This window comes from Giraffa tippelskirchi, chromosome 9 (assembly GCF_054371585.1).
Source record: "Giraffa tippelskirchi isolate mGirTip1 chromosome 9, T2T-mGirTip1v1.2.pri, whole genome shotgun sequence".
Lineage (NCBI taxonomy): Eukaryota > Metazoa > Chordata > Mammalia > Artiodactyla > Giraffidae > Giraffa > Giraffa tippelskirchi.
Genome location: NC_137283.1, coordinates 57,315,629 through 57,331,056, shown reverse-complemented (window position 1 = coordinate 57,331,056; position 15,428 = coordinate 57,315,629). Strand labels below are relative to the sequence as shown.

The 15,428-nt window shown below is 66.8% G+C and overlaps 1 protein-coding gene across 3 annotated transcripts in view; it reads left to right on the top strand.

Moving 5' to 3' along the window:
* Positions 1–4,883, top strand: part of EEFSEC (eukaryotic elongation factor, selenocysteine-tRNA specific) — a 111,764-nt gene extending 106,881 nt beyond the window's left edge. For all 3 annotated transcript variants that reach the window (XM_081526595.1, XM_081526594.1, XM_081526593.1), the window contains one exon: positions 4,523–4,883. In XM_081526595.1, coding sequence (XP_081382721.1) covers positions 4,523–4,710 — 188 coding nt within the window. In that variant the 3' untranslated portion in view covers positions 4,711–4,883. The remainder of the gene's footprint in view (positions 1–4,522) is intronic.
* The last annotated feature ends 10,545 nt before the right edge of the window (positions 4,884–15,428 follow it).

Here is a 15,428-nt window from a genome sequence, read left to right as displayed (position 1 = left end):
AGCACCCTGCTTTCCCTCCCTACACACCCCCAGTCTCGAAAGCCTTAGCTGCATTGTAATTTCAATTTACACAGTGTGGGGAAGATTTCTGCAAAGGGTCCTTTTTTGTTTTTGAAGAATTCATCATTGCTGCTAAGAAGCTTAATACAAATTAAAGGAGGAATTAGACAACATTAAGACATCAAAATAGGGGTGCGGGCGCCCACTGCCTCGCCTCTGCCCATCAAAGAGCTGCGTGGACCCGTCGAGTGCGCGGGAGCCTCAGACGCCCCGCTCCAGGAAGGGCCTGCCGCCACCGCCTCCCCTGATTCCCTTTGTCGCAGGGACGGCAGAGCACACGTCTGATAAAAGCTTAATCACCTTATCTTTTTAAAGCAAATTGCATCTTTGTTTACATACGGGGTCCATAGCAGGAAGGGAAAGGAGGGAAACCAGGCCCCCTCCGCCCAGCCCGCCAAGCTCGAGGCTGGGAGCACACGTGAGCAGCCTGGCCTCCTGGAGGAGGCGCTCCGTCCAAAGTCGCCATCCCCCGAGTCGGGGTTCAGCAGGAAGGGAGCCGGGGGTGCCAGTCCTCACGCGGCTCTGCCCCGCCCGTCCGCCCCGCGCCACGCTCCACCGCACGCCCGGCTGCCTTTCCTTGGCCCAGGTCAGCCTGGGCCCCGTCTAAGTGGCCTCAGCCACACCCGCCCTGTCCCTGTGTGCCTCTGAGCTCCCCAGCCCCAGTCACCCCACAATGCGACCCCCACAAACCACCGCCCCCCCGCCCCGGCGTCTCAGCCGTGCCCAGAGCTGCTTGCCCCGGGAATGGCTGGAATGGCTGGGCTTGGGCCGGCCAAGGGGCCACCGAGGGGGCGGCGACCCCGAGCCGCACGCAGGGCTCAGTTCCCACTAGAGGGTGCGGGCCGCCCACCAGCGTGGAGGCCCCTCTCCCGGGCTGGCCCCTGACATGAAAGCCACGCCAGCAGCTGGAGGCAGTTTGGCGGCTTTGATGGCCGTGTCGGGCGGCACCCACGGCCTGGCCTTGGGAAACAGCACGGCCACATTCTTCCCTGATTACCGAGCCGGCCCGGCCAGTGGCCTCCGGCCCATTGTGCCTTTGTGTGGGGCTGGCGCTAGCTGAGAAAGGCCAGCCCGGCCCTGGGAGAGTGTCTCCAGGGGAGCCAGGGGGTGGGGTGGGGGGAGCAGTGCCACCCCCAGGGTCACACCCGCCGCCCCCAGGCGTGGGGCCCTCTGGTCGGGGGTGGGGCAGGCCGGCCGGGCTCCCAGAGTCCCCAGGTTTAGGGAGAAGGCACAGAGTCACCCTGAGCCCGGGGGGCGTCCCCAGGTTTAGGGAGAAGGGGCAGGGTCACCCTGAGCCCGAGGGGGGTCCCTAGGTTTAGGGAGAAGGGGCAGGGTCGCTCTGAGCCCGGGGGGGGTCCCCAGGTTTAGGGAGAAGAGGCAGGGTCACTCTGAGCCCGGGGGGGGTCCCCAGGTTTAGGGAGAAGAGGCAGGGTCGCCCTGAGCCCGGGGGTCCCCAGGTTTAGGGAGAAGGCACAAGGACGCCCTGAGCCCAGGGGGGGTCCCCAGGTTTAGGGGAAGGGGCAGGGTCACCCTGAGCTTGGGTTCGGGAGCTGTGTGAGCCTGGAACCTGGTGGCCCTCCCTCCTGCCCACCGCCTGCCCGGTGGATGGCATTTTCCGCTGGGTTTTCCCCTTGTCTGCTGCCCTGCACACCCAGGCGGGACCCACTCACCCTGTGTTTTCATCCGACACACCCTGCCTGCACTCGCAGGCCAGACCCCTGTCCCAGCCCTCGCCCCCGACAGGCTGCTGGGGAGCTCCTGCCCTGGGGGGTTTCCAGGAGGTCCCGCCAGCCTGGCTGGGACGGTGGTTGAGGAGGAGTCAGCACAGAGGGCGGGGCATGTGTCCAGACGCGGCGCCTTGGCGCGGTGGCCACAGGGCCGTACTCAGGACCCGGATGTCGAAGGAGGGAAGAGGCGCTGTCACCTGGGCGGAGGTCCACATGGCAGCCCCCGGTCAGCAGTCGCCCAGGGCATCGGTCCCCGGGGTGGCTCCAGGGACGCTTCCTGTGCAGGCAGGCGGTAGGAAGGGCCGCCAGAATTCAGCCTCAGCATCAGACACCGTGGCCTCCACAGAGGCAAGGAAGGGCCTGAGACCCTCCCTGTCTGCCCGCAAGCCTGACTCGGGCACCTTGCGGACACAGAGCCCGTGGTCCCCCCGGAGGCCTGGCCCCACAGCGCCCCCAGCACGGGGCTGCACGCTTGCTTTCCCCGGGAGTCACACTCCCCCCCCAGGACCAGATGCTCAGACCGCGGCCCTCAGCACTTCCATGTGGCCGGTGCCCAGCACCGGGTCCCCCCCAGTCCTTCCTGGAGGAGCCAGCCCTCGGCACGGTCCCTGGTGGCCTGCAGGAGAATTCTGTGCAGGCCTTCAGGTGACCACCGATGCCCTGACCTGCCCTCAGTCCACACCACTGGCCACTTGGTCGAGGGGAAAGGCCACCGCGAAACAAGGTGGCTCCCAGTAGCATTGCCAGGAACCCCAACAGCCCAGCTGCCCCAGCGGACGATCTCTGCTGATTGGCATGCTGGCCTTGTGTCCAGGCCACCCCGTAACGGAGCAGAGGGAAGTGGGGCTGGCATCTGAGGCCAGCAGATAGGCAGCCACGACCTCACCAGCGCCCTGTGGATTCCCGGCTCCGCTGCTCCGGGCGGCGCAAGGTCTGTGCGATGTAACAAGAGTCCTTGCAGCGAGATGGCCCGCAGATTGGGCCACGCCTGTCTCCCTGCCAGGCACGGACGCCGGGAGCCCCACAGCCCTGCAGCCGTCAGACCTCGCGGCACCAGACGGCCCGGGCGCCCGTGCCGTCTGCCAGGGTTGGTGCCAGCCCCTGCCCTGCAGGAGGAGCCAGGAGGCAGAGGGCACTGCCGGCCTGGCACCTGCGGGAGGGCTGGCCCGGGGCCCTTTCCGTGCCACGCACCCCAGCCCAGGGCCTGCGGTTCCACAGCCCGCTGCCCAGCAGCAGGCTGGCTCCCCGGGGCAGTGGGCCCCTCGGCCACCCTGTCCCAGAGCCTTGTTGGCTGAGCGCCCAGCCCCCTTGGGGGGCGCAGGCTGAGGTGGGCGGTGGAGAGGCGGACGGAGCCCCTGTGCAGTGGGCAGGGCTGCCCCAACCGAGTCTGCGATCGTCCTGAGCCAGCCCCCTGGTCCCCTTTCCAGATGCCCCGCAGCTGCAGGACTGGGCACAGCTGTCCTAGTGCGGGTCCCCTGCAGCACCGTTTCCCACAGTCTGCCTTGGGTGGACACCCCCTGCTCCTAGGTGATGGGCAGGGGTGGCAGCCCGCATTCAGCCCCAGATGTGACCCAGAATTCACACACCCGCCCAGCCCAGCCCCCTCAGACCCCGCTCCCCACAGGTATGTGGGGGACAGGGGGACAGGGGTCCTCCTGGTGTGACGCAGGTGGGCGCTCCCGCCGGCTCCGCTCCTCAGGGAGCCAGCCAGTACCTGGGCAGGGAGGGCCAGGGTAGGGAGGACCCCCAGGCATGGCGCAGGCAGGGCAGGCGGGGTGGGGGGCAACCACCCCCACCCTGCAGGCTCCGGACCCCCAGCCGGGGGTCTGTGGCCGATGGAGCCCCTCTGTGTGCATTAGGAGTGCCGTCCTGGGGCACACAGCCTGCCGGGACCCTCGCTGCCCAGAGGCAAAGGGCACAGCTCACTCCCACCAGGACCCCCGGCAGGGTCGCGGGGCTCACAGAAGGGAAGCAGCTGGTCCTGGGGTGCCCGCTGGTGCAAGGCTGGCCCGAGCCTCGGCCCGTCCCCCCAGGGCTCCTGCGTAGGGTGGCCCCCACCCGCGGCCCACTAAGAGGCTACCTCCTGCTGCCCCCAGGCAGGCTCCTCGTAAAGACAAACCCTGGAGAAAGGGGCCCTGGCGCTGGGGAGGGCAGGGCATCCACATAGAGGACCAGGATAGGAAGCCAGTTCTGCTGCTGCTCAGCCAGCAGGGGAGACAGCGGGTCTGCACCAGGCGTGGGTGCTCAGAGGAGCCGTGGGGGCCGCCCCACTTGGCCTGGAGTCAGGGGACAGCATCCGCTAGCACTCAGGGAAGGGGCGCCAGCCGGAGCTCCACTGGCCCCTCCTTCCACCCTCCCATCCGCTGGGGTCCTGGGGCAGAACCACCCCGATGATGCCACCTACAGAGTCACCCCAGGCGGGAGAGTGTCAGCGTGAGCACCTAGGGCAACAGGCCGTTCACGGCAGGAGAGGACACAGCCAGCAAGCATGGGGCTGCCCCAGGGGCCTGGGCACAGGGTGGGCACAGCAGGAGGCTAGGAACCGGCGGGAGCCTCGCTGAGCCCCAGGCCAGATGGGCTGGTGGCCGGACCAGCATGGGGGGGCAGAGGCGCAGAAGGGGCGGGGCCGGTGCTGGGGTCCTGGCTTCCCTGGAGGGGCGGGGGGCACTGCAGAGTGGGGGACTCAGTGGAGCAGGGCCAGTGGCGGTGACGGGCTTCCCCTCTGTTTCTCGCAGGTGGCCTGAGCCCCGAGTCCAAGAAGATCCTGACGTCCGCCCTCAAGAAGCGGGGCCGCGCCGGCCGGGGCGAGGCGGCCAAGCTGGAGGAGGCGGAGCGGCCGGAGCCCGCCCAGCCTGTGGGCCTCAGCCTGTCCTTCAAGCGCTACGTCTTCGACACCCACAAGCGCATGGTCCAGTCTCCCTGAGTGCCCGCCGGCCCCCAGACCCGGCCAGGCCACAGTGCCAGACGTGCCTCTGCCTTTGGGTGCTCCCCGGAGGCCCCGCGCTTGTGCCTCTCGCAGGAAGAGCCATGTCGAAAGGGTCAGGGGGTACCAGGCTGCCCGGTTGGCAGCAGCAAATAAATGCCCCATGGTGCCCACCTGCTGTGCTGGTCCCTCTGATTTCACGGGCGCCCACTCTCCCAAGGCGAACGTCAGAGGAACTGCCAAGGCTCCTAATGGGCCTGGAGCAGCGGGAGGGACCCAGACTCAGCACCCAGTGGGCTGAGGGTGTCCACGAAGTGTCAGGCCCTTAGGCAGCCTGGGTGGCCCCCGGGGATCTCTTGGACCTTGAGAGAGCAGCCACGTCCAGGGAGGGCATCTCCCAGGAGCACCTGTGGGGTATCTGGGAGCCACAGGGGCCAGGCCAGTGCCACGGGGCAGGAGGCAGGCCGGGGGCTGCCCCCACACGCCGGCACCAGGAGCTCCGAGGCTGGGCGCTGAGCCCCTCAGAGCCCCGCAGAGCGCTACAGAGCCCCTCAGAGCCCCGCAGAGCCCCTGAGAGCCCAGCAGAGCCCCTGCAGAGCCCCTTCAGAGCCCTGCAGGGCGCTACAGAGCCCTGCAGAGCCCCTCAGAGCCCCTGAGAGCCCAGCAGAGCCCCCTCAGAGCCCCCGCAGAGCCCCGCAGAGCCCCACAGAGCCCCCTCAGAACCCCGCAGAGCCCAGCAGAGCCCCTGAGAGCCCCCGCAGAGCCCCGCAGAGTCCAGCAGAGCCCCTGAGAGCCCCCGCAGAGCCCCTGAGAGCCCCCTCAGAGCCCCACAGAGCCCCCTCAGAGCCCCGCAGAGCCCAGCAGAGCCCCTGAGAGCCCCCACAGAGCCCCTGAGAGCCCCCTCAGAGCCCCTGAGAGCCCCCTCAGAGCCCAGCAGAGCCCCTGAGAGCCCCCGCAGATCCCCTGAGAGCCCCCTCAGAGCCCCACAGAGCCCCGCAGAGCCCCCTCAGAGCCCCGCAGAGCCCCCTCAGAGCCCCCTCAGAGCCCCTCAGAGTCCCTCAGAGCCCCTCAGAGCCCCGCAGAGCCCCACAGAGCCCCTCAGAGCCCAGCAGAGCCCCCACAGAGCCTCCGCGAGCCCCCGCAGAGCCCCTGAGAGCCCCCTCAGAGCCCAGCAGAGCCCCGCAGAGCCCAGCAGAGCCCCTGAGAGCCCCCGCAGAGCCCCTGAGAGTCCCCTCAGAGCCCAGCAGAGCCCCCTCAGAGCCCCGCAGAGCCCCCGCAGAGCCCCCTCAGCCCCGCAGAGCCTTGCAGAGCCCCGCAGAGCCCCCTCAGAGCCCCGCAGAGCCCCCTCAGAGCCCAGCAGAGCCCCGCAGAGCCCCAGCCTGGCTCCTCTGCCCCCTGCAGCCCAGCCATCCCTACTGACACATCACAGGACATCAAGGCGTTCACAGACATCGCGGGACAGACAGACGCTCCAGCAACCCTGTGTTTGGCCTGCAGGTAGACACAGAGGCCTCCCTCTTACCCTGGTAATCGGTACATCATGCTTTAATTTGCAAGCACAGCATTAAAAGTATTGCCTGGGACAGGTTGTAGTCAGGTGACTAGGGCCTGGTCAGCCCTGAGCTAGGGCCCTGGCGGGCAGGGTCCCGTGGGCCCGCTGGACCCATGTGCATGGCCGTGCTGGGAGGGAGGTCAGCGTCCATGACAGTAGCAGAGGGCGGGGCAGGCAAGGAGAGTCCAGGCCCGGCCCCCACATCCCAGTTGGGAAGCCTCCAGGGACCGTCACCAACTCCCCACCACCAGCCAGACTCCAGGCCCTGCTCCCATTCAGCCCCTGCCCCTGCTGCACCCATCTCTCCAGGACGGGGTCCCCAGGGGTGAATTCAGGCAGAGGCCCCGTGGCCACTCCCTCAGGGCCCCGGGCGGGGACACTGAGGCACAGGGCGGCAGGCCCCCGGCCACGGTGTGCAGCTCTGGAGCAGCGTGCCTGCCCACGTGGCCGGCGGCCTGAGAGGGGACACTATCAGGCTTGGCATCGGTCGAAACCCAAGCGCCCCAGCCGCGTCAGCTGGGCACAGCCTTCAAGGGGGAGCGCGGCGGGCAGGCGGGAGGGCAGCTGGCGCCCTGTGCTCTCGCGGGCAGTGCCCCATCCCATGGCTCCGGGCACCCCCAGACCTTCTGCGTTGAGGAAGAGAGGGCCACGGAGTGCTGCCCCTGTGGCAGCCACTGGCGTCTGCACCCGCCCCACCCGCCAGATGCCCTGGGAAGTAGGGGTCCAGTTTAGAAGTGGGGGCTGCCCATGCACAGTGGAGCTGGGCTTTGAACCCAGGGTCTGGACGCCCCCAGAAGCCCCCACCCCGCCCCAATGCCTCCGCTGCGGCCTCAGAAAGAGCTGCCTGCAGGGAACGGGCCAGGGCGGGCGTCCTGCCATGGGGAGAGGCGGCTGTGATCCGCAGGCCCCCAGCTGGCTGGCGGGGCTAATGCACCAGCTGGGCGATAAGGCTTATCTGGAAGCGTCTCTGGAATCGTGACTCTGATGGAAACAGGCTTCTGGGTTAATACAGTTTTGACAGATAAAGTCTCGTCGACGGGAAGGCCTGGGGGCCAGGGCAGGCAAGGGGGCAGCTTCTGTCCTCGCCGGCTCCTGCCCGGCCGGCGCGTGCCCGCGGGCCTGTCTGGGGAGGGGGTGCCCCGTCCGGGGGCCCTGCCCATCAGGCTGGGTGTCTGGCGTGCCTGTGGGAGTGGGGTGACGAGGCGGGTGTCAGGTCCGGTGTGCGCAGGGTGACAGCGTTTTTCTGGGCCAGCTTATCCCTGGGGCCTGGTGGGGTGTGGGCGGGGACTCACCTCCCCACTGCGCACACTGGAGCTTCCCCGAGGGGGCCCAGGACCCTCTCAGGCCCGGCCCAGCCTCGGGTAATCAGGCCTCAGGCCTCAGGCCTCCTCACAGCGGGTGGAATTTCCAGGCTCCCTTCGGGGGCACAGGCCAGTCCTGGCCACGGCCTTCCAGCTCTGAACTCAGCCGTGTCTGTCCCCCTTGGCTGTGTGAAGTCACGTCCTGCAGCCCTGGCTGGGCCCCTGGGAGCCTCCACACCAGCAGCTCTGATTAAAGAGAGTCATTAGCGTTTGGCTGATAACAGAGTAGGGCCAGCCATCAGCCAGCTCAGCCCCGGTAAGGGCTCAAGGGCTGGGAGGCAGCCAGGCCGCAGTGTGCCAGGCATGGGGTACCGTACCCCCCAGGGCAGCCGACCCCAGCCCTGGGCCTACAGCAGGGCAGGGGGGCGGGGGCGCAGCCGTGGATGCAGCGAGAGTGTCAGCTCAGCGTTCAAGAGAAGCCCCCCAGCCCCCAACTTCCCACCAGCTCTGGGCACCCCTCGCCAAGCCCCAGGCCCTCCCTGGGGGCAGGGGCCTCATGGGTTGGAAGCAGACACCCAGGGCGGGCTGGTGATGGGCCAGTGGGGGCGGAGCCAGGCAGAGGGTAGGGGCGTGCAGGCTGCCCCGAGTCCTCAGGGGAGGAAGGGGAGGGAGGGGATGGGGTTGGGAAGACGCCTGGGGCTGGTCAGTGTGCACTTACTGAGCACCTGCTGTGTGCCAACTCGGCGGGCGGGGCGGCCCTGGGCCCCCAACCCCCCCGGGCCAGCAGGTTAGAGGTCGTGCACCCATGGGGAGTTGCTCAACACCGTCCCCCCCCGCCCCGTTATCACTGGGTCTGGTGGGGAGACAGCTCGGCAGAGAGAAACGGCTGCTTCCTGCGGCCACAGCTGGGTTGCAGATAAAGGGTGGCCAGGAGCCCAGCCGACCACCCGGGCTGCCTCCCACCTTGTCCCCGGGGGGGAACACCCACAGACTCAGCCCGGTACCCAGCTTCCTGCAGCAGCCACCCAGCAGGGCACCTGCCCCCCAGTCGCGGCCATACCCTCTCAGCCCACCCTACAGCCTCGGGGAGCCATCCACCCCATCTGGGGATGGGGGAGGTGGGAGTGGACCAGGCGGACGCAGGACCCGGGCTTCCCCGGAGCTCTGGGCAGGTCCTGGGGGCCCAGCTTCCCCGAGGCCTGCAGCACTGGGCCGCAGAGCCAGGCCCCAAGCGCGCCGACCCCCGCTTCCCACCCTAGGCGGGCCCTGTCCTGTCCACCCCACCTCAGCCCAGGGTCCCGTCCAGGCCTGCATGGGCAGGACCTGTTGGGAGGACGGGCAGGCAGGGCCGCAGTCAGGCTGGGCAGGGGAGCTGCATGGCCTCTGTCCTTGGCACCGGGGAGCACGCATCCGCCCCGAGGTAGGAGCCCACAGAGGAAGGGGTACAGGACTCCTGGATGTGCTGAGCCCAGCCCCACGGCTCCCAGGAGACGTGGCACCTGGGGCGGGGGGGTAGTGAGGCCAAACGGGAGAGGAGGAAAATCGGGCCATGCTCTGCAGGGCCGGGAGGGGTGCAGAGGGGGTCTGGATGCGGCTGGAGATGCTCAGCCAGGGCGAGTCCGGCGGAGGTGGCCGGGCACCCCCGGGGGCAGGCAGGGTGGGCAGGCTGTTGTGCAAGAGGCAGGGACCAGCCTGAAGCAACCTGCCCTCAATCAGATGTGGGGCCTCTGGTCAGCGGCGCCCTTGGTTCTCAGGGTTCGGGGGAGGTGGGCGACGGGCGCCCCCACCCTGGTCCCTGCCAGGCGTGGGGGGGCTCCAGCCGGGGACGGACTGGGGAGCAGACGCCCCGCTTCTTGGGCCCCCTCCTCACAGGGAAACGGAGGCAGATGGGGTCCTCTGCCCCCCAGGGCGGGTCCTGTCGCAAAGTGGGGTCTGGGTGCGCGGGTGGACACGGGGCGGGCCGCAGCCGCCCCCACCCTGTGGACGCTGATAAGGAGAGACCGTTGTCAGAGTCACAGGGAGCCACTGATAAAGAGACAAGCATCTCGCGGCGGTGGAGGCGCTGGGAGGGGACCCCCCGGGGGGCCCACATCTCGGGTAGAAACACTGAGGCCGACGGGCCGGCAGGGCGCCCCCCACCCGCCCCCAGCCGGAAACCCTCACAGCGACGCCAGGGGCCAGGCCTGGACGGGGTGGCCAGCCTGAGGCGCCACCAGCACAAGTGTGGACGCTGGCAGCTCCCAAGGACACCCTGGGGGCAGGGCTGGGCGGTGACCTGGGCCCACCCTTGAGGCTGCAGCTCAGACGCCCCCTGGGTGCTGGAAACGGGGAGCCACAGAGACAGAGACGAACAGAGACAAACAGAAGGAGACACAGACCCCAGGAGAGACAGCGGGGTGGACTCTGAGAGACACGCAGAGGGGCCGGGGCACCCTGAGCGCTGCGTGTACCCTGGGGAGGGCCCCAGAGATGGGGGCGCGGGACCTGGGGCTGGCCCTGCTCCGATTGGCCGGGGCTGACTGCAGTGGAAGCCCGTAATTGATTCCCTGGGAGGACGGGGATCATTTCCATGAAGAGAATTAAGATTTTCTTCCAAGATGGAAATAAAGATTAATTTGCAATTTCCTTCCTCACTGCACACAGGAGAGTGGCTCTGCTGGAGGCGGGCTCAAGCAGGCAGGTGGGCCAAAGGGGGGCGGGGGAGAGCAGCCTCCGGTGGCGCCAGGGCCACCCCCCGCCCCAGCGTCCATCATGGCCCCGAGAGGCAGCCTGTCCCCCAAGGACTCCTGGCTCTGTGCCCGCGGCTCACGGCACCCCCACCTCCGGGCCTCCATTCACCACGCCAGGCACAGCCAGCCGAGCCCAGGCCGGGACCCAGACAGGGCCCCCTGGAGAGAAACGCTGGGTCCCCACGGCCTCCATCTCTGCACCTTCAACTGGGGCCCAGGGGCAGAAAACAACAGCCCAGGGGCATATGCCAAGGGCACCACACCCAGGTCCCCAGGCCGGGTATCCCAAGCTTGTCCCCAGCAGGCAGGGCACAGGGGCCAGGCCATGCCCTCCGCCTTCCCTGCCCACACAGCCTCTGAGCGAACCCAGTTTCCCCGGGCCGAGGCCCACCCACAGCTGGGGCGTGCAACCCCGGGGCCCCTGTGAGTGGCCCCCGCTCAGGCCGGGGGCCAGCGGTCTCGTTCGCGTCTCTGCAGTCCCTGAGGGCTCAGGGCCTGTGTTCAGTGCGGCCTCTGGGCAGTACCCCTGAGAGCCCCAAGAATTTGACCTTGGGCTCTTGGCCACGTGTAGCCCTGAGACCTGCCATGCTCACCTCCGCTCCCCGCCCAGCCTGCACTGCCTGGCGGCCCACCCTGGGCCCCGCACCCTGGGGGTGCGAACAGCCTGCAGCTGGTCCACCGAGGGCCCCGCAGCCTGGAGCTGGTCCACCATGGGTCCCGCAGCCCAGGGAGTGGGCAGCCTGCAGCTGGCCGCCGTACCTTGTGCCAGCCTCTCCTGTTGGTGACCTCTGCATAACCTCCTCCAGCACACGAGAGGCGGGAGGAGCAGGTTTATGAGCGGGAGGCGGTCGCATTCCTCCAGGGTGCAGCTCCCCGGCCTTCGCCTATCTCACCATCGCCACAGGACTGAGGGGCCAGCTGCCTCCGGAGCCCCGAGCACCCCTCCCCAGCCCACCCGTGGACACCATGTGCTCCCAAGGGGGGACGTCACCCGGCCTGTGCGCCCGGGACCCCGGGCCAGGCAGAGCCCACTGCCGCAGCTCCTGCTTGCACGCCTCCAGACACGGGGCGATCTGCCCCCCACCCTGGCCGAGAAGAGCAGCTCCTCGCGGGGGGACACGGGGCCCCGAGTCAGCACCTGCAGCTGCCTGACCCCAGGGCTGGGCTGCGGGGTGGCGTCCCCCAGCCAGCACCTCTGAGAAGCCCGCCCCGCCCTCACCCCGCGCCCCGAGACGCCCCGGTTGCTGTCGGCTGCTGCCTGAGGCTTGTTGCCTCATTGATTCCTTTGACCAGTAACAGGACTGGAGTTACCTGCACGCTGCCCAGGGCCTCGGGGCATTTTGGAACGGCCTGCCCCCTCTGGGGGGCACTGGCCTCAAGTCTGGGAGTCCCAGTCCGGCCTCTCTCTAGGGAGTGTCAGCATCCAGGTCCTTCCTGCAGGATCCCCCACGGCCCCCAGCACCCCGCTTTCAACAGCACAAGCAGATGTGGGCCCCAGCAAGACGAGCGCTTGGCGGGACCTGCCCTGCTGGGGAGCGGTGAGGACGGAGGGGCACACAGCTGGTGCCCACTGTGTGCTCCATGGCCGCCGCTGGGGGGTCTCCTAGAAAGTGAAACAGTTACTGCCCCAAAGTGCAAGCGGCACTGGCATTTATCAGCTGGTGAATCGGTGAACAGCACGAGCTGGGCACACCTGCACACCACCCGGAATGCTGCCTTGTGAGACAGATTCAGCTGAACCGTTGTCCAGCGATGAGAGTGGTGATAAAGGGGTACAGTGCCGATGCTACACTGGTTGGCCTTGAAAACACTGTGCCGATGAGAAAAAGCCAGACACTAAGGAAGCTGTGTTCTGTGATTCCCCACGTGTGGGCTCCCCAGAACAGGCGAGTCTGTGGAGACAGAGGGTGTGTCCTCGGGCCAGGAGACGATGGGAGGAAGAGGGTGGTGATCGTGGGGGACAGGGCTTCTCTTCCAGGTGCTGCAAAGGATCTAAAGCTGATTGTGGTGATGGAGCACAGCTCTGTGACTGTACTGAAGCCACAGAATTACACACATGAAGTGAATTGTGTGGTGTGTGTTATATCAGTGAAGCTGTTTAAAATTAAAAAAAAAGGAGCAATAAAGTTACCATATGACCCAGCAATTCCACTCCTAGGCCTGCACCAAAGAGAGCTGAAAACATTGGTCCACATGAAAGCGTGTGTGAGTCAGGACAGAACAGTACAGAGGACCCGATTCCATCAGCGGATGAGTGGAGAAGTGAAACGTGGAATTAAATATGGGTACAGGCTCCACATGGGCTTCCCTCGTAGTTCAGTTGGTAAAGAATCTGCCTGCAGTTCAGGAGACCCGGGTTCAATCCCTGGGTTGGGAAGATCCCCTGGAGAAGAGAATGGCAACTCACTCCAATATTCTTGCCTGGAGAATCCCACGGACAGAGGAGCCTGGCAGATACAGTCCATGGGGTCGCAAGAGTCGGACACGACTTAGCGACTAAACCAGCACCACAGGCTCCACAAGGATGAACCTTGGAAACAGGCTCAGTGAAAGAAGCCAGGCAGCAAAGTCCTACATCGGATCATGACATTTTCAGAAGAGTCCCAAGTAGGCAAGCCCACAGCTATAGACAGAAGCCTGTGGCCACCAAGGGCCGGGGGACCTGGCCGGATGGCGGTGACGGCTCGTGGGTGTGGCTCCCTTTTGGGGACAAAATGTCCTCAACTTAGATCGTGGAAATGGTTGCACCATGTTGTCAACACACGAAAACCGCTGAACTGTCTCCTTTCATTGGGGAGCTTTATGGCATGTAAATTCTGTCTCCAACTGTTTAACGCAGGGATTGTGTAACACTGTCCTCCCGGCCTCACAGCCGGTCCTCAGCAGTGGCCCCTCACCATTTGGTCCTCTCTGGTGGGAAGCCAGCACCCACCCCCAGGAGCTGTGGGACAGAGTGCGCCTGGAGCCTTGGCGGTGGGCGGCGGGGACGGGGACACCCAGAAACTCGTGTGCGGCCTGGCCCAGGCCCTGGCCGCCTCTGCACCAGCCCGCGGTGGCTGTCGGCTCCCAGGGCTGCAGCAGAGGCCGGCAGGGTTCTGCAGGGGGAATCATGTTGTTCTTGTTTTAAATCACTTCAGTATTTGTCGTGTTTATTAGGGAACTAGTTCAAACATGTAAGAAATGCACAGAGCGCAACACTATGACTCCCACCAACAGCCACATGGGAAGTGCGTCGTGGGGGCAGCCACTGGGACCCTCCAGGCTCCACGCTCAAGCCTCTGCAGACCCCCAGCCTGCCTGTCATCGTGGGGAGCAGACCTGCTTAGGAGGCGGGGGCCACTCGCTCCTTTGCTTTCCCAGGCTGCAGGATCAAAGTTCACCATCCAGCCCAGAGGTGGGGGGGCCTGAGAGCACCCAAGACTCTAAAAGTCTGTCACTAGCTGTGCTTTTGGAAACCATTGCTGGCTGTGTACAGGAAAAAAATGCCCCTTTCACACGCACAGTTTGTTAGTTTGGGAAAACACACTCGGTCCATTACAGGCGAGTCTCCCCCCTCCAGATCCTGCAGGCGCCTGTGACCGCTCCTGCTGCGGTCAGTTCTCTGTCCCTACAGTCGTGCGTCGTCTCGAATGTCCCGTGGCCGTGGCCGTGGCCGTGTCTCCTCCTCTGGGTCCACCCGCCGTCTGCAGTGTGGGCAGTGGTTCCCGGTACAGCTGGGCAGCTTGCACAGTGTGCGTGCCCACCAGCTGGGCAGTGGTCAGGTGGTTTCCAGTTTGGGGCAACTGTGAATAAGCCACTGAACTTTTAGGACCCTGAGTTTGACTTCTCTTGAGTAAGGGGCTGGATGTAGAACGCTGGGATGTGAGGTTAGTGGTGTCCGACTTTCCCGGTGACCGGGCAAGCTGTGTTCCCTCCTGACGCAGCTGTCTTGCTCCTTCCCCGGGGGGCCAGGCGCTGAGCCAGGCGGGGGGTGGCTGGTGAGGCGCTGCCAGCTCAGCAGAGGGGAGACGAGAAACAAGAGTCGTGAACATGCAGGCTCGTGTCGGGGCTCCGAGAGTGACGAGGAGGGGACGGTCGGTGAGGTCCTCGCAAACCAGGGGAGCCGTTGGCCTGAGGTCCAGGGCACTTAGCAGGACCCCGGGCCCGGGGACAGGTGCGTCCTGGCATGGTACCGTGCCCGGGATGGATTTACTGGGCCCTGCCTGTGCCCGGGCCGTGCAGGAGACCTCAGAGACACACCCTGATCACAGCTGAGGGACCATGGGGGTCACGGCCAGGCGGGCAGAGCTGGGGCCCTCCCTGCGGTCATGCTGTGTGACCCTGGGTGGTGGCGGGCCCTCTCTGAGCCCCTGCCCTCCCATCCGCGCCGCAGCCCCTGGTGGGAAATGGCACCGCGGCACCCACGGGCCTGCACAGGCCCACGGGCGGGGCGAGCCGCGGGCCCCGCGCTGCCGCTGACGGCCGACAGAGGGCAGGAGCGGCCCGCGCCTCTGAGGCCGGCGTAGAGGCGCCCGACCGGGACACCTGGCCTAGCCGGGGGTGTCTGCGGGCCCCGCACCCCCCGACCTCCAGGGCTTAGCATGGGAAGCAAACGCAGACCGCCACGGCCAGCAGTGTTTGCACGGATCGCTTGTTGAACCGACACGCTTTTGGACACACCAGGTTAAATAAAACCCGAAAGTCAGCTTCACTTTCTTTAAACGTGGCTGTTTCGGGGTCAAGCTCCACACAGACTGGCGGCGCTGTGTGCAGACGGGCGTGTGCCTCACGCCCAGTGACCCCCGTGATCCTCCCCGCGAGGCGCGCCCCACCACGACCCCCATTTACAGCTGGGGCTCCGAGAGGGGACAGCAGGCGTGCTTGGGGCCGCCCCCTGGCCCAGTGCAAACAGGCGTGTCCTGTGCACGGGGTACATGTGCAAGAGACGGACGGACCAGTGCTCAGATACACCCACACCCCCGGCCAGCACACTCGTGCACACCCCCCACACCCGCAGCTGTGCGCCCTGGTCCCCTGAAGGCCCGAGACCCACCTGGATGACTGTGGGGGTCCTGTTGTTGCCTGACAGGCCCCAAGAGGGTCGTGGTCTCCCGGTCACCCCAGGCCTGGAGAGGGGCGCCTGGCCGCCACCGCAGG